Source organism: Papilio xuthus, unplaced genomic scaffold, assembly GCF_000836235.2.
Source record: "Papilio xuthus unplaced genomic scaffold, Pxut_1.1 DF826938.1, whole genome shotgun sequence".
NCBI classification, from domain to species: Eukaryota; Metazoa; Arthropoda; class Insecta; order Lepidoptera; family Papilionidae; genus Papilio; species Papilio xuthus.
The window spans coordinates 4,082,568-4,106,019 of NW_013531711.1; the positions used below are offsets into that span (position 1 = coordinate 4,082,568).

The 23,452-nt window shown below is 31.4% G+C and overlaps 1 protein-coding gene across 1 annotated transcript in view; it reads left to right on the forward strand.

Annotated features, from left to right (window-relative positions):
* Window positions 1–23,452, forward strand: part of Sik2 (Salt-inducible kinase 2) — a 47,176-nt gene that overhangs the window by 3,240 nt on the left and 20,484 nt on the right. The window contains exons 2-3 of the mRNA XM_013317541.1: window positions 14,539–14,655; window positions 21,896–21,959. Of these exons, the coding sequence (XP_013172995.1) occupies window positions 14,539–14,655; window positions 21,896–21,959 (181 nt within the window). The remainder of the gene's footprint in view (window positions 1–14,538; window positions 14,656–21,895; window positions 21,960–23,452) is intronic.

Genomic DNA, 23,452 nt, shown 5'->3' on the forward strand with positions numbered 1-23,452 from the left:
CGTCAATGTAAAACACATTATAATAATAGGGTCAATCGCGATAACAGAACTTAAAATAAGTAAACTATAAAAGAGTTGAGAGTTGTTTATCACGTGTAAAGTTTGAATTAAAACTCTGTCGTTTATTTTTAGATAACTTTTATGGTTTCGTAATTGATGCTGAATATTTAAGATTAGAGCACAAATAAGGAGTTGTTGCTCAAAGTAGAGATAAACTTATTAATGTTAAGTATATCTGTTGCATTTTGGGTGAGTCTCGTAACACGTAAAGCATAAGATGATAATGGATCTGTTCATTAAAATTATAATACGAGTTTTTAGTTACTGATTTTAATGATTATATTGTTTTATGAATTACATCTTTTTGTGTCTGGGATTAGACAGGTTTAGCATGTGTGTGAAATATTCTTGTCATATTTATTTTACGCCAGGATATAATGCCCGCTACATACGCTCAGTTTCTACAATTTTGACTGAACAGTTTGACTGTTAAAGTTGTACGTGGGTAGGCAAAACTTTAACTGTACAATTCAACTGATAGTTAAAGTTTTAGTTTTAAATAAACAGTTTGATTCATCTGTCATTTCAAATTGAACGTTTGTAGCTGGCTTAAGAGTGTATTGTTTGCAATTCGTTTATTTATCCGATCGCAGTTTGTTGACATACTTGTGACCATGTCAGACATCACGAGATAAAACCGTGAAAGATAAATGTAATTACGGTCAGGATAACTTAGCATTGTGTTTATTATTGCAAATGTACACGTGCGCTGTTTGTAAGAGTCATTCTGGATTTAAATAATACAGAATTATCTCGTGATAACCACATTACTTGTCTTTGTTAGTTAAAAAAAAGTTGAACGAACTGTCCATTTAGAAAAAAGTTGTATTTTGAGTTTTTTTTGTAAGTGGCCTGTTCTGCACGTTTGTATTTAGTCTGTTTCTCGTAATGACTGCTGGTGACGAGTAGCTAAGAGGCAGGACTTAACGTGTCTACAAAGCACGACGCTGCTCAAGATAAAAGCCACTAAAGAGGTCAGTCTGGCCGCATCGTCTTGTTTAAATTTGATGGTCGTTTTGACGCTACGAAATTTATATCATGAGGTTTAGAGTATAATGAGTAAAATGAAAAAAAAAGAGTAGAACTGAATTCGTCATAATAATAAACCAAATATAGCTTGTGAACTTTGTCTAATAAAAATTGAAGGAAAATTTTATATAATTATAAATATTTATAATGTTATTTTAAGATTTGTTTGAAAACTTGATGCGACCAAAACGTTCCGGATAATCTCAGTTATTAACCTTTATATTGATTGAAAGTTGCCATCACCCAGTTTTGTTTCGCTTAATAAATTAGCAGATAATAAATCAAATAAAAATATAATATTCCTTATTGAATAACATAAAAAAATATTATAATACTATCTAAGGTAGAATTTCGAATTAGGTATTTTGTATCAAAACGGTAATGTTTTTTATTTAAACTATTTACATAAGTATTTCTACATTAAATGGAATTAACGTTATCAAATTAAAACTTTAACTTATCTTTAAATTGTTATCTAGTAATTCATTTTTTTTCCTTAAGAAATTGTTGTTTTAGAATATATTCCGAGGTGGTACCTAGATTATAAAACTTTTCTAGATCTAGAAATCTAATTCGTTGAAATGGCAACACTACCGAAGTGGGTCGTTGGCCGAATACCCCGCCATAGTGAATGACTCACCGGTTGCGTTCGTAACGGACGTCTGAAAATTCATTAAGCGATTTAATTTATGTCCTATTGTGCCTATAGATATACATATATGAGGTTTTGACGGCATTTAATCTTTTAGTTGTTTTGCCTTTTACATATGTGTATTTCTTAATCATTATGAAATATTAGGTAAAAACCGTCTTAGTAAGTACTTTTAGATTGTACAACTCATTCAACCAATTGTGTTCCTTTATCAATTTATGAACGAAATTAGAATATTATTGTTACATGGAAAAAAGTTAGGCGTTTGTTTATTTAACAGATAATTTTAAATTGAAAACGATTGCATAAATAATGTTTCATAAGTGGTTAATGAGAGAGCATCTGCGAAATAATTCGAGGAACATAACCATCAATCAGCGATTCAGTATAGTTAGTTGGTTGAGGTCGAGCGTTAGCTGCCGTGTCCAGAAATACAACGACCTTGTTCGGATGCACGCATCTTGTTTTTATTATTTAACTTTTTTCCCGTACTAGCCATTAACGCCAAGGTGACGGTCACCGTTTTGTCTTGACAGTTGCCTCGATATCGATATGGCGGTATAGGAATTTTATATAATATTTTTCTTTGGTTTAATATTCCAGTGATGTTTTAAATTACTGTAAAATTCCATTATAGAAACTCTTTTAATGAAATATATGAGAATCAAAGAGATGGTAGTTTTTATACAAGTGTTTAGACAGTGGAAACAAGTAATAAGACAGCTTATCAAAATACTCTAAATATGTTACCGATGTTTTAAATTAGCTTATCAATGTACATAATATAGAGTTGTTTATGTAAAGCGTGTTCCGTAAATGTGGTTTTCCGATGTTATAACTGAATGTGGTTAGATCGATAGAACCAACCGCTTGTTTTTCTTCATCCAAGTAAGACAGCAATGCTGTAAGTTTTTGTGCCTCAGTAATACAGTCGTAAAACTTTATTTTCCTCAAGAAAAAGCAATATCGATAGCGGAGAAAATAACGTAACAGCCTGTATGTGCGAAGATAAACTTTTTGCAGAATAGTACCTATTCGGTAACGATTGACCGCAACGAACAAAAACCTTTTAACGAAAATCGTCGCAGTTTTAAACTTGATATTATTTCCGTATTTGTGCAAGTCCGGGTTTATGTGTTAATATTTCAATTATATACTTAGTACGTGGTAAGTACTAGCATTATAAGTATTTTAAATTATATTTTATCGTGGTTTTCCTCTGCAAAAACACATATAAAACATTTTACCATCCAAAATCTTCGTTGGAAGGTAGATTTGACGTTGTAACTAATTATTACAGCTTTAAACATAATATGCAATCATTAGTTGCTGACGTCAAAAATGAATTGATTAATTATCATACTAGGCAACCAATATCTTGCGAAGATATTGTTATAGATTAGAACTTACGTTTGCAAGTTGATTTTTAAATTAAATAATAAGAATATTTCTTCTCTAATGTATTGGAAGGAAAGCGGAAATTGTGGCAGTGTATTGACCCAACACTAGCCTTGCTAAAATGTCGACGTATGTATCCCCATCACTATACATTCTGACACTGGACTTTGTAACGAAAGTACGTCATTCACGGCAAATGATTATAGTTATTAATGTCTAAAAATTGTTACTGTTGAAATTACCTTACTACATTATTACTCTATTAACCGACTTCAAGTAGGAGATTCCCAATTGGTCTGTATGTTTATTTTAGTTATGAGTTTTCCAGTCAGTCATTAATTAAAAAATAATTAGCGTTATAACACTACTAAATTATACTATTTGAAATGCAAAAGAACATGCAGTGGTCCGTAACAAATTTATGTTATGAGCTGGTGTATCATTAGCTCGATACCGGCGGGAGAAATTAATTAACTGTAGGTTTCTGATACCAATATCTCTGTATAAAACATATCGTCATCTCTGTCATTAACGTAAACAAAACAAAGATAACAATATGTTTAAACGCCGATTCGGTCTCATTAAACCACGGTAAGTCGTGCATCGCGATAGCCATCACGATCGATGAGACATGATCACGATGCTGCAAGTTTCTGATTGTCAAATGATTTGTTGCACCGAGACATATCACGTAAGCAATGTTCACACTTGGATTGTACTTTGGTTAACTAACTTACTTAAGTTTAAAACATAATAATACGTAGTAGTAAATAGCTGATTTGATGCTAAAGATACCTCACGTCTTTTTATTTGATTTGTCTATTTTGTCGCACATACTCTTGTGGCCATGGCTTAATTCATTTTTCATTTCATAGCAATATGGTTTTCCAATTTTTTCGTTTCTAGCGAATTTTTTGGTAGTTTGATATCTCCCCGAAGCATAATTCATTTAAGGCAATGTTTGCTTTTATTCCAGCAATCGTTCGCGTTGCAAGAAGTTTTAAAATAAAGCGGGAACATGCCCGCGATGCGTGATGTGCACATATAAGTGTTGCGAATATTCTGCCAGGAAATCGTTCCGTATGGCACGCGCTCCGTTTACACTGGGCCGCTTGAAAAATGTTCGCTTGACGCAAATACGTTATCTATTTTGGATTTCTGCGTCAGTGCCTCGACGTTATCTGTATTCTGCAGTTTCGCGGTCACCCTCAACACCGTCTTCTGCGTTTTGTTTTTCAGATGCTTTTGCCACAGTAACTTTCCTTTTATCTCTCATGTTTGTTTAAAATATTTTTATGATGTCCAATAAAATGTCTTTAGAATACAATCCTTTATACAACATTACCTGTCTTGTAGGAACATTACTATCTGTGTTTCATACTTTTATGAATTTATTTATTCAACGAGGTTTTGCTTTTAATTTATTGTGTGCGTAAAATTGTTAATCACTGTCTCCTCTTTAAATGATTGGAGTCAATGTAAATGCAAACGGAACTGATGAAAGTTGTAGAAAATGTAGAGACAATCCAATTGGATGAGATCAAACGAGCTTTACTTAACATTATGTTATGTTGTGACGTCAATCAACTATGTGTTTGTGTTCTATACTGTTGATGTAAATAATGTATATAAACTTGGAAATGTAAACAAAACACTATCGACATAATACTTTAAGTTGAAGATAATATTTCTATGTTCTAATAAAATTATATTACCAACGTTATTTTATAGCGAAATTAGGTTATGACACGTAGTGTATTAATTGTATACTGCCATTCACTGTTCACTCAACATTTCATGAAAAACAAAATAAAACTGAAGTATTCGTTATAAAGAATGAAATGCAACGACGGGCTCTGTTAAATTAAATTCAATGCGTGTCGGTTGTAGCGTTGGAAAAAAACTTGTCTGATGTCTAGGCCGAGGCTGTGGGGGCGTTGGGTTTGGGGTGGCACTAGAATGGAGGGTACTATGCTCCCCGACGTAGCGTACTACGTACATAAGGGTAGGTGGGTGCTACTTAACGTCATCTTTACAACCCGAGTGATTTTGAATGGTTTGTAGTTAATGGAATCGCTAAAATGTATAATATATTTTAATGTTATTTGATAATGTTGTAAAATATAATTCGTAAAAGCTATTTTCAGCTTTAACATGATATGAAAATATGATGATACGAAAATATATTTTTACGTTGTCGATGAAAGTAATTTTTACTATCAAATTCTTTTAACTTAGTTTTAATTAAAAATATTTTTACGACGTAAAATATTTTTAGCATGTGTGCAATTATTAACAGTAAATAAATAGACTGAACTAAAATATGATATCAAGAACTTTCCTTAAACTAATTTTATGGTGTTTAGGTGGAAATGAAAAACGATTCCATCGACAGTCGTATCTCGAGCGAAGCCTGAACAAGGAACGGGAAACGAGCATCTGTCCCTCTCGCGCCTATTCTCTCTCGCTCACACGCTGGTATTGATCGCCGTCTAGACTTGTTGATCACACTGAATTCGGTCGAGGGTTGCACGTCCTCCTAACTAGGAAACTAAGTTCACGACACATCGTTTATTTAACTACGTTCTGATTCTAAACATTTCTGCTAACATGATTCTATGAAATTAATAAAACTAATTAATTATATACGTTTTAATCATTAATAATACCTTCCCTTAAGTTAACTTTCAATTTACTTAAGGTTTAAAGTAAGAGCTATTATATTATGTAGGTAGTATTTACCTTGTTCAATCGTTAATTAAGGTCATTAAGTTGACAAATGATTCAACGCCAATCAAATCGCAGGTGCGTCAATAGTTTTAATACTCCAGTTCGTTGTCTTATGATTTTATCACAATTAAAAGATAAGCATTGACGCAATCGTCTATCGCCTGCTGTTTGTAGGCAAACTCATCTACAGCTGTTTAATAAGAAAGGCATATAGTAGGGTGACCAAGTTAACTGTCACTAATAAAAGTTGTTATTTGTTTTTGTTTTTTATCTATATGTAAACACTAACTATATTTATAGTAATTAATTCGCGATGGTTCTGTATTAAATTTAAAAGAGATTACAGTTTGGAGTAGCTTACGGTATACACACATTTTTTTGTTTCAGTTGAAATCGCGGGCAACAGTTAGTACTTAGATAAAATTAAACATAAAAGTTTTTAATGTGTTTTGTGACGTTCCATTATTTACTAAAATGCTGGTATATATAGTAATTTTAAGCATATTAAAAATGGGTTTAAACAACTTTCTTGAGCCGTATGAGATGCAATTTGAATTATATTTTTATGTGATATGTATCAATTGCTCTTTTTCTCCTATCGGTCAATATGATATGACAAAATGTTGCCAGTAATACAAATATACTTTATTTTATCGCTTTAAATTAAATATAGATAAAGTGGTACAAGTATTTTTCAATATGAAAAAAGGTTTTTTGAAAAATTAAGAAAAATACACAAAAAGGATTTTGTTGAAAACGCAAAATACATTTTACAGTGCTTTATCAGTAATATCAATAAAAATGATAAACTTATTAAGGTTTTTAGGTTGAACTACTGAATAAAATAGGGTCAGCGGTCTTAACTTATCATTAACTAATAAGAAATTGAAATGTGGTTGTATTTATTACTAACTGTCGCCCGCGATTATGTCCGCGCAATTAAAAAACCTAATATGTAGCCAAGTTTCAGAGGGATCCGTTCTGGAGATACCTTCTAACAAACATTCATCCCTCTAAACATTTGAATTTATAATATTAGTAGGAAGTAAGATTATATCATTTAACATACATACATAAAAAAGTACTCTGAGAAGTCTTAACATAAGATTAAACTATGGGATTTTCCGTATAGTTAGTTATTCTTTTTGTTCTTTCCACATACCTATCGAGTGTAGTGACTATTGTCAAATGCCCTCCAAGAAACTGTAGGCGACTCTTAAAGGAAGATAACCAAGTTTAAATATTTCGATTTAGAATTATTATTGTGACAGTTCATCTTTTGTAAGTTAAAGGATTTACAACTATTTACTTATAAAAATGTATACTTGCTCTTTAATTCGAGCAGGTGTCTTTATGAATATTTTAAAATGGTCAGCTGGACAACTTCAAGCAGCTGATTTCAAACTCATACCTGTAAACAGGTTCTCTTATGTAATTACTTGTGCCTGTTGTTAAAAATATATAAGATCTTTCATTTCGTTATGTACAAAGGAATAATACATTTTACTTATAAAACTAAACATAACCTAAAACACGAAAAAGAAGAGTCTTAGTTCAATAACATATTTTTGTTTTGTGATGTTTTTCAGGTTATCTTAATCAAAGTATGCATCGATAATTTATATCTCATTTTAAAGTAGCAACAATATATAGTTATATAGGTATGTTTTTAATCTGTGTAAGATATAAATTATGATAAGATTTGATTAATTTGCTGTTCTGAATACATTTAAATAATACAACAAAGCTGTTCTAAATATTGTTCATGGCTTATAAATTAAATCATTAACCAGTTTATGACAATGCTTAAAAACGTAAACTGTTATATTTGATACGAAAACGCTTTGAGTTCCTATCCTGATTGATTTATTTAGCGGATTTGCAGCATCCAAAAAAGAATGTTAGTTTCCGGGGAAGTTTCCGATTAATCCAATAGCTAAGAAGTCCTTGCGATCTATTAATAAAATAACGATAAAAATAATTATTTCGCTTGATAAGAAAAGTAAAACATCCGATATCTGTTATTTACAAATTACGAATTTCAATTTGGAGCGATAAAGTTACACCTTTTTTTTATTTTTAACGAAAATCATGGTGGAAAATTATTCTAGACAACTTAAATTTTATGACAACACTTATATGAATATCTATATATTCACCTGTAATGTAATTAGAGATACAATTATGAACATTAAAGTCGTTGGTATATTCCGTTGGCTCGTTGTTAGTCGCTGAAATACAGATAATATTTTACGATTTGCTAATCAAATTAATACGCGATGACGATGTTAACGTGCGTCACACATTGTGACATTTTTATTGATTGTATATATAATACTAGCGATATAAACATTACGGGGATCAAGTGTCAATGGTATCGAGTAAGGTTTAAGATAAGCTGACAAGGTTTAGACCTATCTACAACCACAAGTCTAATATATACAGAGAATTTATCGAGCGAGCCCCAATCTTCTTAACAGATAAAAATGAAACAATGAGATATGATACACCAAAGATTGAATGACAAAAGAAGTAAAACTGAAAAGGGATACGTAGTTTTTAGTGTATTTTTAACTATCGTAATTAGAAATTAAAATCTGACCTATTAAAATAGTTTAAAAAAATTCTATACAGTTGCTAGTGAGTTATTTTATTTAGCTATCGTAGAAGCATTTAGTGTAAAATGAAACGTTTTTACGGTCCAGTACCTTACTTCACCCAACAACGCCTTTTAGGGTTAACCGTAATTAAAATTGTGCGCGTAAACCCGTGACTTATCCTGTATTACGCTACCGCAGCTCAACTAAAGTCTGAGCTCTAATGCCTAAATCTTTTCTAAACCTAGGCTTAGACTAGTGCTAATTTCGATGCTTCTATTTTCGTATCTATCGTAATTTCAAAGTCAATAAATTTAGACTTGCGCGTTTCGTATTAACAGAAGAAAACATTCAACTCTATCTACTCGTTCTCTTTTAGCTTTTAGCTTAAACGGCACCCTTTTCTATTGACATGAAATGGCTTTCGTCTGAACGTTTGTAAAGGTCGCACTTACTTTTCGCACGTCACTCAACTATGAAAAAATGGTATTGTATAATACTTTTAGTTTCTATAGAACATTAATCTTTAGTTTTATAAAGAAAGTAGATTATTAAACGAGTGGCTAGTCTTTTTATGTGACTACAAAATTAAAAAAGAAGCCTATATTAAATCAGCCTGTATCAGCTAAATTCCCGTCAAAGTTCCGTCAAAATCGGTTCAGCCGTTCCGGATATTAATCGGAACAAACACGGCTTTACGGACAGACTTTTAAATTTGAGTCTGCATAGGCTAAAATTAAAAAAAAATGTTTTTTGTTATCAGCAACAGCTTGATTTACAAAAATTGTATTGTTGGTCATCGCAGTTCTATGACGGTTGGGGTATAATAACACCCTGTGGACCGCAAGAAGCTTTCCTTATTCAAATTACCATATCGAAAATTATTGGCTAACATTTGATGACAAGATCTTCGTGTCACACATGCAACCAAATCTTATCTCTGTGTCAATGGGTTTAGGTCCATAATCAATTTTACTCATGTTTACGTACGTTCCGATACTAGTAAAATCGTTTGATCGCGGTGTGATGCAGACCTTGATATCGGATTCGCTTCACGTGACGTCACGTCGTTTATATCGCGTTGCTAATTATTCAATGCTGTTTTCCGTTTGAAGCAGCTATTCTTAATTTCACGCTCTAATTGGAAATTACTAATTTTACTACTAATGATTTTGTATTTGTTAATTTTGTCTTTAATTTTGTTACCTTGTATAGCAATTGCTGCCTGTTGTACGGAGTGTTCTTTTACAAATCCTATTCACACATATATGTAAATTATTTTAAAAACAAAACTAAATGTATGCATGTCGTATAAAATTGTATGCGTACACAGATGTTTAGAGAGGCATTAATTTGCAGTATCAAATTCAAATCTAAGAAAAAACTAGCAATTACTATTTTTCAGTATATTTTACTTTACGAGAAAAATAATACAATTATTTATAAAGAATAACTAAAAAATAAAAACAAAGCAATAACGTAGATCCGTTTAAAAAGTTTATCAATGTGTTGTGATAACACGACTGATAACTTTATTCACCTCTGCACATTTAATCCGGAAGTTCAATTATTTATTTGGATATAATATCTCGATATTCCATCACGTATTACTTCCGAAATAGTTTGTCTTTCTGTCAGTTCGTTAACCTTACAGGGTCATTGAGTTCCGAATAATCATTATTAGCATCTGCAAATTATTGCTTGCGATATTCAATGGATTCGATGCCTTGATTAGATCATTGTTTTGGGATAACGTCCCTTAATTATTACTTCATCCTTATTGCTTTATAGACGCTATATCTTACCCTTTGTCAAGTAAGTTTAACCCAGCCAATGGTAACCCATGGTTACCATTTACCTACAACGAAATAAGAAAATACACTATAAAAAACTATAGATTTAAATGAAAATTGAGATATAATGACAAGAAAATATAATGTTCTTTGACAAGAAATTACTTTTACTTTTTACTGATAGTGACAAAATCAAAGAAAATAAATCGTAACTTTGCAGAGTCATTCCTTTGTAAATCCCACCCGCGCCTTCCTGCGTTACCCTTCCCCTACACTTTGACTTAGACGGTTCAATAACATCTAGGTTATTGACCCACATGACAGGTGAGTGGCGGGGAAAGAAATATGGGACAAAACGTATATAGTCAATATAAATACTTGACGTACATATATTTTTTTCATGTTTGAAGAATGTCATGAAATGCTCGTTAAACATTTTTCAAGATTACTCACAATGTTTTTATAAAACTAAACAAGGTTATAAGATCGTGAGATATGATTTTGTTATTGACTCATATCAATGAACATACTGTATCTGTTACAAAGAATGTTATCGTTAAAGAGTCTCATCATTGTGTAAAAATGAAATCGTTTTTCGCACGGATTAGCACAGAACCACTTCTCTCTTACTAGACATTGATTTATTGTTTAAGAAATACTTAAGCGAGATATCTACTTCACGAATATGTTTTACTTAGGAACATACACACTAAAACAAACTTAATAAATAGATAAAATACGGATGAAATTATTTACAAAGAAAAGAATGGATGGAAAGAGCAGCTTGGATTACATATTTTTTTTACTAAAGGAAACAACTGTATGGTGCGTATGTTAGGCTGTTGTATACAATTCATTTTCATATTTATCAGTTTAATGCGTAATAGTAATGTAAATAATTTATAAAATATTCACCTTTAATAACTAATTAACGCTTCTGCTCATTTAAAAATTAAATCTTAAATATGATATAGGTTATTTTAAGTTAAAAATAATTAAAATGCCTAAAGTTGGGTTCGTTCAAACAACAGCACGGTTACAACTACTAATTAGATTGTTTATTTCATTGCTCGAAGCAGGCGGGACTCGTAACGAGGCAATTTATGGCAAGTTTTTAAACGGTTCAAGGGTTGCTCCATAAAAAAGCGTAAAATATATGTACTAAAAGAAAATAATATGCTCACCGTCTATCCATTTAATATAAACGAAATATTAAGTCAAAGCAACTAATATTGCTGCTGCAATTAGAAGTTCTAATTTAGAGCTGTGTGCAGTTCCTTAGTGTAAAATCAACACTAAACGACTACAAAAGCAATTTCAAAACGATTATGAGTATGACAGTTCCGAGTTTAAAAAACATAAACTAGAAGCCCGTGGTCGTACTCTGGTGTTGGCTTACAAAAAGCCTAGTCAAGAAGTATCGGAGAAATAGCGTCTTAATGCCGGAAAAACCTTAATGTCCGCTTACCTGTATGGGTTACAGAGGTATTTATTTAGGAATCATTAATTTTAAAATACGACCCAACGGAAATTAAGTACATTTCAAAATGGCTTTCATTTCGTTCTACAAGTATATATCAACATTCGTGATTCATTTTGCCGTTTAAAATTTTGCGGCTACAATTTGCGAATTGCACTAGAAAATAAATTCGACCCGTAAATGTTTCTATTAAGATTTCGCTACATGAAATAAATCTAAATGAATACATTTTTTATATTTAAAATATAAAACCATTTAAAGTTGAGTTATTCTGTAAATTATAAAAATGACACTAAGAAGTTTGTCCTCAAATTGTAGTCAGTTTTGAGGTCAACATAATGAATGTGTTTGCTGGAGTGGCTTTATCATGCGATGTTATTGCTTGCACCATTAGCTGATGACGTTGCGAAGAGCACAGGTGCGTCAGCTGTTTATGATAATGCGTTCCTAGCGAATAATAATGTAACGTGATTTTGGGTACAAGAAGACTGACTTTTACCAAAAAGTCTTTATTTTAAAATTTTATTTAAGTAGCAATGGAACGAATGGATTTTTGAAACCTTTAATATAGCAAAATGTATAGAGAAATCTATGGTTATTGATCTCTTATTACTGACTAGCTCTCACCCGCGACTCTGTCCTCGCGTAATAAAAATATGCTCAAAAAAACCTACGTGTTTTTCCAGATTATGTTATACATAGCCTATTCAGCTGCTCCGGAGATACCTTCAAACACCCATCCATCCAAGTAAACTTTCGCATTTATAATTTTGATTTCATTTGTTTATGATAATTTATTGCAATATTAAAAATAAACGATTCTTCTATTAATTACACGATAAACTAACTAAGAACCTATGACGTAACATAACTCAGAGAAGACTGTAAACATCAAAAGATTTATAACATGTGGTCTAAATGGTGTTACGTTTGTTATGACCGTAACCTAATCTATCATCGGGCTGAAGTAATGACAGGTTTAGTGACGTGGGAGACACGTGTTACCATCACATTGGGGTCAATGTCGGCACATCGTCCTCTACTACCAGTTCGATTCGCAATGCCGCAAATACATCGTCCGTCCTGTTTTCTGCAGTTGCCTTCGTATCTAAAATCAGACGAATCAGCTAAGTCCATTTGTTCTGAGGCAGTTGGTCTCAAAAATATGTTACTAAATCGAAAATAAGAGACATTAGACGACTTTGTGAGTGACAGTGAACGAGAATTTTAATATCAATCTTAAATTGTACGCAATTAATTAAAGAAACACGCATATCGAGACGCACTGAAAATAATAATTTGAAAATTGAATTATTCTTGCCCTTTGTATATTAGGTAAGGGAATGAACATAGAAGGAGACTGACTTAGTTTATTCATTTCTTATTCGTGTTTCAGTAAAAGTAGAAGTTCCTGGACAAAGTAACATTAAAAAGATTCCATTGATTTAATTTACATGAACATCTCTACGTTACTTATTTAAATTCTACGGTCGTACCATTTCCTTTGAAATATTAGTAACTTTCTTTTATTAGATATTTTATTGAGTGGTCTGTGTAGAGGTCGCTCCAATCACGTCAATTGGCTCAATCGTCTGGGGCAAGTGACGTCCATTTTGACGTCAACGCCTCTTTGTCTGACAGCTACCCGCTACAACTGTTCTTTTCTAACTGGAGGACAAAAGTTTGGATGAATTTTCTGCTTACAATTATTAGTGCTCGATTTTAGTTTACTCCAAGTTTCAAGATATTGGTTCTGTTTCTACAAAATACATTTGTTATTATTTGCAGGTGATTTAGACATTAAAATATCCAAGAAAAATTATACGCCTTACAACTCTTGAAGTATTATTGGAGTCCGTAATTACTATTCAAATTCTATGGTAATGCACCACCCAACCAGTAGAATGCCTTATAGTGAGTTTATTATGTGCAAATATTATTTTTAATTACATTATATTGATATTAACTAAATATTTAATAAAGTGACGTAAATGATAAATTGCTTATATATCATTCAACTAACTCACTTAAGTGGATTAGACTATTATCTTAAATATACAAAGGTCATCTACATACAGACAAGTTTGATCGTTTGATAGGAACGTCGACCTAGTATGAAACATTGCACTTTTACCTTGAATGTGGAGTAATGTCACGCAAGGACACTGCTTCAATTACTTTGCGCAAATACTTGTTCGTACAAATATTTGCTGAAATACAGCATTTTGTAAGAATTTATGAATTTATGTAATAAATAAAATAATGAATGGCTTTAAAGAATAATATGAGCTATAAATATAGCCTTAGAGAGGCTTTTAAGCTACCAAACTTGAATTTTAAACAAGTGTTCCTAGCTTCAGTTATTAATTCTTATTTTGGGTATTAATATATTAAAACTATTGTTATCTCCTAATTAAACAACATAACTTAACAAAATACGTTAATATTAAACGCTTCAGCTTTGAATTTGAATTTATAAATTAAGGTCGAAGTAAGATCTGGAAACTGCGTAATGATCACGGCGTGTAAACAATACGCCCACACTTCAAAGCTGATGACTGAAGAATTTCCTTGCACAATGTTGCCATAGGTTGGCAATGGAATGACAAGATCTGACGTAATTTAACGTCACAATTGAATAGTTATCTGGTTAGAAACAGACAAAAAATATTACATTAAGCACTGGCGGATCCTTAAAAATTATTTTAACGTTACAGAAAAATGTTGAAAAGAAGGCACAATTTTAAATTAATACAAGTTTTATGATCTGTTTTTAACTTATGTTTTATATTGTTACAGGTAGCAATTAAGATAATAGATAAATCACAATTAGACGCCGGCAACCTTCAAAAGGTCTACCGAGAAGTGGACATCATGAAAAGGCTGGACCATCCTCATATTATTAAGCTTTATCAGGTAATTATTTTTTTTTAAATCTTAGTCGAAATCATATAATTAACCTTCTATAGTCAAACAACGTAGTATAGGCCGAAAGAGTCTGATATTGGTTTGTTCTGTTAATAAAATGTAAAACCTTCATGGACATAGAAAAAGACATAAAAGAAAAAAATGACATCACAGCTACAGTACGAAAAGGATCTCATGACATTCATTGACATTGACAGGAGGGCGTTAGTGAGCTATTATAATTTAGTATGACTTATGACCACCGGGTTAGATATCCTTGTCGGTTTTTTTTTATATCATAAGGTGGCAAACGAGCGAACGGCCACCTGGAAACGCTGAAATAGCGAAGTGACCGTTGCCAATAGACATACGCAATTGCAGATGCGTTGCGTTATTTTATAATGTTAATTTACAGGCACCGAACTGTCAAATCCCTGATCTATAGATCTGCGAACTTCTAGATCCTAATTTGGGTATAGTTACTTCCTGTATTTTTTTGTGAATTATGATAAACATTACTTAATTGTGTGCTCATAAATCTACAACAGTGAACTAGACACAATGGTTATGAATTTTTTTCTTTATACACGTATATAAATGTCCATATCTGTATGTACATTTTTGCTTAAGGTTGTTGTCGACTTATCTAGAAGTGTGGTGGTTAGCTAATATTAGTACTTACTTAAAAATATACTAGCTATCGCCCGCTACTCTGTCCGGGCGGAAATAATAAAAAACTTAATTAGTAGCCTACATGTTTTCTCATACTATGGTCTACATCTATGTTAAAATTCGCAGAGATTCATACAGAGATTGGAGATACCTTCAAACAAACATATAACCTTCAATTGGATCATTTGCATTTATAATATTAGTAAGATTCTTTTGATTTAACACTACTTGGCCACAAGTCATATAACTGTCATTGTCGTAAGTTACCCGTTAGCTGTAAGCGGAACAAATTCGTTTAAATTAACAGTAACTGGCTAAGTTAATCGTACACTAGCAGTATTTGGTTGATACGCTATTTAGGCGCGCGTTGCTTCACTGAACACGACAGTTGTATTAATACACGTTGTTAACAACGCATGACATGTTTGCAAATCTAGGACATAACGTAATTTCATGTTATGTGTATAAAAAAATGTGAGTATAAAGTTGTTTGCCTAGTCATAGTAATGTCTTCTTAGCCTCAATATTATATGTAACTTTATGTACCACCGTTAATCGTTCTGTTTATAATAAAAGTAGCTTTCTAATGACATACGTACATAGGTGAAAGTATAATAGATATTGCAAGGCTCTTGCCAAATTGGTGTTGTAAATCTTTTTAACTATGAAGTGACATTCTGATTAGTCTTATCGTTGTTATTTATAATCTAGCAGATTGTTTACGTAACAAAAGAAAGTAGAATCAAGATTACTAAAGTAGATTAAATATGTGTCTGGAAGTATGTTGTGGTCTGATATATTGTAGTTCACAAATCACTAGGAGATATAAGACCATGTAATCAGACAGGCATTAAATCGCTTTTTGTTTTCGTACAGATATAAAAACCTTAAAATTCTCGATGCAATTGTAGTAAGCTTATCTGTTTACAGAAAAAACATTTTTTTTTAATTTTATTTAATTAACTGAATTTACTAAAAGTTATGTTAGAAAGTATTTTTATTAGGAAATTATCTTAAAACCGTAGTTGTGTCTGTTGAAACGATATAGTATACGATATAGAGATTACTTCTCGTTGCGTTTTAAAATTTTTCGTAATCATTGAAGCCGATATTTATAGCAATTAACACAATTCCTAACACGCTAGCTAACAAATACTACGGAATGTCGAACATTGCAACTTGAAGCAATGAAACTATACCCTGTTATAACTTCCTAATTGTAAATACAGTTTCAACTTTATAAATAAAGTAAAATATCAAGTAATTAACGTAATGAATGGATCTTATTAACAATTTTCTTCAAGCGTATATGACCAAAGAATTGCTTGTAACGCCTAATTGTTCCTCCTCGTTATAATCACGCCTAAAGGAATTTTGGCAAACTGTCTGCCTTTGATAAGGAAGTGGGCTCTTCAATAAGAAGAATGACTCGGAGCATCATTATTTAATTCTATTCCCAACTTTCTCAAATTATCAAACTATTATAATAATAAGCATTATAATAATAATAATTTTACATATTATAATTTTTTCGTCGCTAATAATTTCTCTGCGCTTACAAATTACTTAATTATCTGTATTACTTTTAATTCCATTTACAATTTTAAAAATGAAACATTAAGAAGTGTACTTTAACATAGGCTTATGTAAACGGAATATAATAAATAAATGTATAATGTTTTGTATGTGTCATGTTTTACATAACAACACATTGCACTGCACTGAAGCCGACTGCGCTTACCCGCATTACTTCCTCATACAGGAAATTGTTGTTTTTGCTTCTTAACAATAATGAACTGAACACTTATTGTGTTATGTAATTGTGTTATATACATGTGCCTATGACTTCATTGTATACTATTACTTCAATGAATCTATTTATTTAATTTCATTTTCATGTCACCTTGGACCTACCAAGCAAAATTTTTGGTTAACCTGTCAGTGGAGATAAAAGTTTTAAATTACTTATTAGAAATCGTCAGAACCATAGTGGAGAAAGAATTTTCAAAACCTTATTTTGTTTATAAATAAAAGACGACGTCAAAGTTAATGATGTGACGTAACGAGTGTCGCCAGCTTTCGGCTTGCCTTCGGCATCCAGTTTAGAAGCGCATTTTTAAATTGTTATAACTTTGTTGAATCGCAAAAAAATACTTTTGCAAGAAAAAAAAATCAAAGGAAAGGTCAATTGTATGTATGGTATGGTATTATTGCTTGACTTGTCATATGCAAATGGTATATAATGTAAGTCAATCTGTGACATTGATTTAGTGTTGTTGATTAACAAGCTTGATGTTAATTAGAAGCACGTCAGAATCACAAGGTTTACATTAGCGAGTATCGGACCTTTGCCGGCACCTGTTTGTTCCACTCTAAACATGGCGAACGTTAATTGATTTGTCGTGCATCGCCCTCGGAAACGTTGTACAGTCGTACACATAAATGACAAAAAAAAACAAAAGATCCATCAGAGTATTATTGTAATTGTTTGGAAATGTTTTTAATTTTTGTTTGTGTATAATTAAAATAATTATTAGCATATACTGTATACCTGTTATTCGCATCAAATTCGCATGTTTTATGTTGTGTTATTCAGTAGCTTTATTAAAATATTTGGAATATTTTTATTATATTATTTTGATAAATTTATGGCTTTGATATTTCAAAATTCTGCTGTACTGTGTATTTATTAGTAATGCTACAAAAATAGCACAATAATTGCTTATCGATACATTTACATGCTTAAATGAAAACGTGACTGTACGGCACTGTACCAACATCTAACTTCAACCTTTCAGGCGGTTCACGTGTTTCGTATATAAGCTTATTTACTTATCTTAATTGAAGTGACCTGGAAGTTTGAAGCGAATGTTGTTATTTAAATAAATTAATCGATGGATTAATTATGTATCAATTAAATATTAATTTCTCACACAAAATTTCTTAATTAACGTGCCAAATACAAATAAATAAAAACTTGAAATGTTGTTCAGAACCTACAAAATATTCACACGCTTCTATTTTCACTTGTGAGGAAAATATTATAGCTTTTCCGTACGTTTAGTTTACTAATATTACAGTCTACAGAAACATTACAAAACCTTCGCTAACATGAATATACAAAGGTTAGGTGGTACCTAACATTGAATGGGTAAAAGCAATTTTAATATAACCGGTGAACGATAACAAAATTGTTTTCAAACAATGGCTTACTCAATGGTTTTCAATAGCGTTGTAGAATTAAACAGTGAATGAACTGAACCAAGTTGTATAAACATTTCTACGGCGTGTGTACATACGTATGAACCGAGGCGCGTCCTTAAAACGCGGGAAGGGGCAGTATATCCGTTTGATGTTATCATTACGGTCAAACATCCGCGTTTTGTATTTCCAATGCAATTATGTACGCATGGTTATTTTACAATGTACGTAATACAAAGTCTATAATAATAAAAATCAGTTGTTTGTGTGCTAAAAATCTTAATAAAAAAAATTTTTGAGTTTCAGCGGAAATTTTTACTTGAAATATACAAATTACACCATTACTCGCTGTCGCTCGTGGCTCCGTGTTCGTGAAATGAAAAAAAAAGTAGTAGGCTATATGTTCTTCCAGTCTACGTTCTACATCTATGTTTAAGTTACATCGAGATTTGTTCAGTCGTTCTGGAGATACCTTTAAAGAAACATTTATCCATCTATCCAAACATTCGCATTTATAATATTAGTGTGATTAGTAAGATATTTTGATTATTTTTAATTATAGACTTGTTACTTTAAATTACAAATTATCCTCAAATTCTTATTTATATATGTATTAATGTTCTTAAAAACCAATATGAAATATTATGTAAATAAATGTAAATTAACTTTATAAGGTCATATTAAAATATGCTTATTTCAAATATATTATGAGTCTAATTGAACTAATTTTACAAGCATCAAAAACTTGCGCAGTGACCATGAATGTTGTAGGAAACTCAAAACATCGGAAATGTATTCATAAAATGCGATTAAATCTGAAAAAACTATGTGCATATAAATAATTAGTTCTAAAATTGGTTTTGTAAATCTTATTTCATAGTTTTCACGAAATGTACGTTTTTATATGATCCTATGTTTTTCAGTATGCATGTGGTATAAAAAACACATTGATTCGCGTTTCATAAAGAGTTTGGAACATACCGCAAGCGGAATAACAAGAACTGTCTTGTAATTTGGAAATTAAAATATTAAGGAAGTAAAACAACAAAATAATATAGATCTAGTTCGATATTTAAAAGCGGCAGTGAGTAAAATGTAAAACAATGGCCGTGAACGACAAGACATAAACATTGACTCACCGGGATATTTATAATGGCATGAAGTTTTACGACTCTGCGGTCAGTTCATCGGCGAAGTGTGTTTAAACACGACAATAGAATATCCCGAATACTTTGGCCTTCGTAGCAATATACAGCGTGTCCCAAAATTCAACAATTAAACTGTAATGTTGCATATTCAGATGGATAACTACACGGGGAAAGATGCTAAAAGAAATCCAACCCTTTCAAATTCTTGTTCTTCTTGGAATATTACAATAATCAAAATAATCACTGTTTGTTCTTAGTAATTAATTTCTTACATTTTTCTCAGGTTTTATCATTGTATTGTAGCATTTTAGAATCTTTATACGTTGCGCCTACTTTTGTAATTTAGTGCCGTGGTACTCTTCATACATGCACGTCAAAATGGGTCAAAAGTTAAAATGTTCTAAAATTTCAAGAAATATGACAAAGTTAATTAGTTTTTGTGCTTAAGTTACGAATGTTTTGATCCAATTTTTAACTTCAATTAATACCAAAAAGTGCCGGAATATCTTCATATTATCATATGGTGGAGGGTATCAAATTATAAGAAAAGTTACAAAAGTTAATATAACTTTTAAACAAAAAGAGTTGGATTTTTTTAGTATTTTTCCCCATGTAGTTATCGATCTGGCTATGCACCATTACAGTTTTATCGTTGAATTTTGGGACACGCTGTATATTTGACGGTAGCAATAATTTTATTTTTAGTTCGGACAAACTATGGGGAATGCCGTCTTGTAATAATTGTGATCATTCTGGTAATTTACCTCAACAATGACTTTTTATACTAAATCAATTACAAAACCATTTTTTTGTATTTGATGTGATATCACCGGCATTATTTCGAAGAGGAGATAATTTTGTAGAAAGAAGTATATCGAAGTTTCAGCTACCTTTGTTTAATTTATATTAGATTTGGTCCATGGTTTCTGTTAACATTTTTAGTAATCAATATTAATTAATTATAAGCTTTTAGTATATCGATTATTTAAAGAAAGTTTCATTAAGAAATTTTTAAATCATAAATTGAACAAATACAGTTTGGTAAGAGGATGTCATTATCTTTATATTTATTGCGTATAGCAGACCTCTACACAATTTCAGTTTTAACTGTACAGTCTGACTGTAAACAGATAAACTGCACAGTTCTCAATTTTGCCTACACGCCTTAAGTTAAACTGTACAGTTAGAATTTCACGTGTGTAGCGCACTTTAAGTAAACCATATGATTATCACGTCGATTTGATTACGGAAGTTTTGTTTGACCTTTGTAAAACAACTCTATGTTAACATAAGGGCTTCTTATTATTAGTTTTTTAATAACAAGGAAGTGTTGTTTCCGTTACAATAGACCGTTGACGTCATTTGTTTATGTTTTGTTTCAAATTATACTTCCTTTTATTTAGATATTTTAGGATTAATGTAAATGGCGGGTCACTTGTTTTGTGTTTTACGAAAAAAAACATATACAAATATATACATTTAATGTTAGTTTAACATTTTAATTTACTTTTAGAAGTCGGATTCCAAATTAGCATAGGACTTCTATGATAACCCTATTTCAAATAAACAAGAAGCCATATACGATATTTATTTATTATTTAGAACCTAAACAGTAAATACGAAACCGGGTCTAACTTTTTGTTCTATAATTTGACCCAGCTTATTAATTGCAACATTTCCGTATAACCTTTTTCGACGTTTTATTTTGAATAATTATTGCGCGAAAATAACTCCAATGCCTTGATTTTTTGATAAAGTTTGGGCTCCATTGACGTTTACTGAAAGTATAAAAATACAGATTTAAGGTCACGCAATATTCTAATTATTTTACACCAATGAGTGTAATTTATAGTGTTATAAATCATAAATATAAGTGTTAATGGTCTAAAAATAACTATTGTAATATTTGTAAATGAAATTTTCCGTGTTTTTGTACAAACTACACGACAAGTTAGTGAAATAATTGTTGTTATCGTAATTTGTATCAAAATTATTCATCTATTAGGCAACATTCGAAGGTAAATTCAGTAAACAACAACAATTCACAAGTCAGTGTTATCAAAGTTTTTAAAATTATTTTGTTTTTTTTTAATTCTTTAAAGCCTTACGTATTTTAACAGTGGCCATGTGAGGAAATAAGATAACTATCTAATGTTTCCTTTGGGTTAAACCGAGTTTAACTTGCGGTTAAGTTACATAATTAAATGTTATTTTTTAATTTGTTACAGGTTATGGAAACTAAAAACATGATCTACATTGTTTCGGAGTATGCTAGTAAAGGTGAAATTTTTGGTAAGTACTAACTTTATTAATTTAATTTTCCATTACGTACGCAAAACGACGTTTTAAGGGTAAGGAAAACATCGTGTTTGTGTTGATATTTGAGAAGAAATTCAAAGATGTGTTTGATATTAAATCCGCATTTAAGGTTTAGATATCATTAATTGAGGGTAATAAATGCTTTAAATATTTCTGAAAAATTAAAATTAATCAGAGTTCCAATTTGTGCTTGAATTTTGAAAGCTTGTCATTGAATATCGTGGCATCGGTTATTTATCACGGCACGATGAATTGTTAAAAATGTGTAATTAATGTGTGCGGCGCAGCGATCCTATTCAAACAGGCTCGTATCTGAGAGGACGTCATTGAAAAATACACAGAAAAAATATTCATATTTTTTTCATGGTTAAAATAATACTTTATAATATTTTAACCGTATGACGAAACATAGATAATGATGTCACGTGTTAAGTTAAAACCGCAAACGTTAACTTATTCTTTATTTTTGATAGTAAAAATAAGGTTAATGTTCTTTTTAAGATTAGATAAATAAAGTAAATATTTATGTTCGAATATAAAGGATGTATAAATCCCCAAGGACAAATATTATACTTAAATAAATAAAAACTGTATCTAGATTAGTTAAAATTGATATAGACAAAGATCTGCTATCTTTGCATAGTTTAAAAATTCAAAGGACTGAAAAGTCAATTACTGGGCCGTCCGTTTCGAGATCGATTAAGGATCTTTCTTGGTCGTTTTGTGTATGACGTCAGCAGGCTCGCAATGACGTCACTGGCCAGGTTCAAAGGGGTACGGGGAGGGCTGGGAGTGGCGGGGAAAGGGCAATTTCGCGCACAGCTGACTTCGTTCCCGAAAACAATCGGTGCCAACGCAATCTACTTTGCAAGGAATTTCATTAAAATAGAACAAGACACCTTGCACGAAATAATAATTCAATTTCATTGTTTTTATATTGAATAGGTCAGGGATGTATTGTCTTTGTACCTTGATTAGTTAGAAATTGTATTTTATTCAAAACAAGGTACGTCTTTACAAGGTCTTTTAAATGTCAGTGTTTAAAAAAAGGGTCTCAACAGACAGACGGACGGATCCTATAAGGGTTCCGTCTTTTTCCTATGGGGTACGGAACCCTAATGAACTTGGATTTATACTTCATTTATTAAACCTGACGTTTTATTTGACGTACATATACTCATTTTCATTTATAAACAACTTAGTACAATTTCGTTTTAATGTGAAATGTAAAAACTTGCGTAATAGTTGTATACGCAAGACGACGACACGCTCTAGTTTTCAACTTTACAAAATGCTTACGGCTGAATTTCATCAACTAAAACGATGCTGGCAATTAAATGAAATAAAATGAAAAGAAAAAAATATGGCCCAACGCAACATACCCTTCTCCCACACGTCGCTTCACTTGAAACAATTTTACATCTTTCTTCTTGATGATTTTATGCACGGCTTCACTACGGATAAGT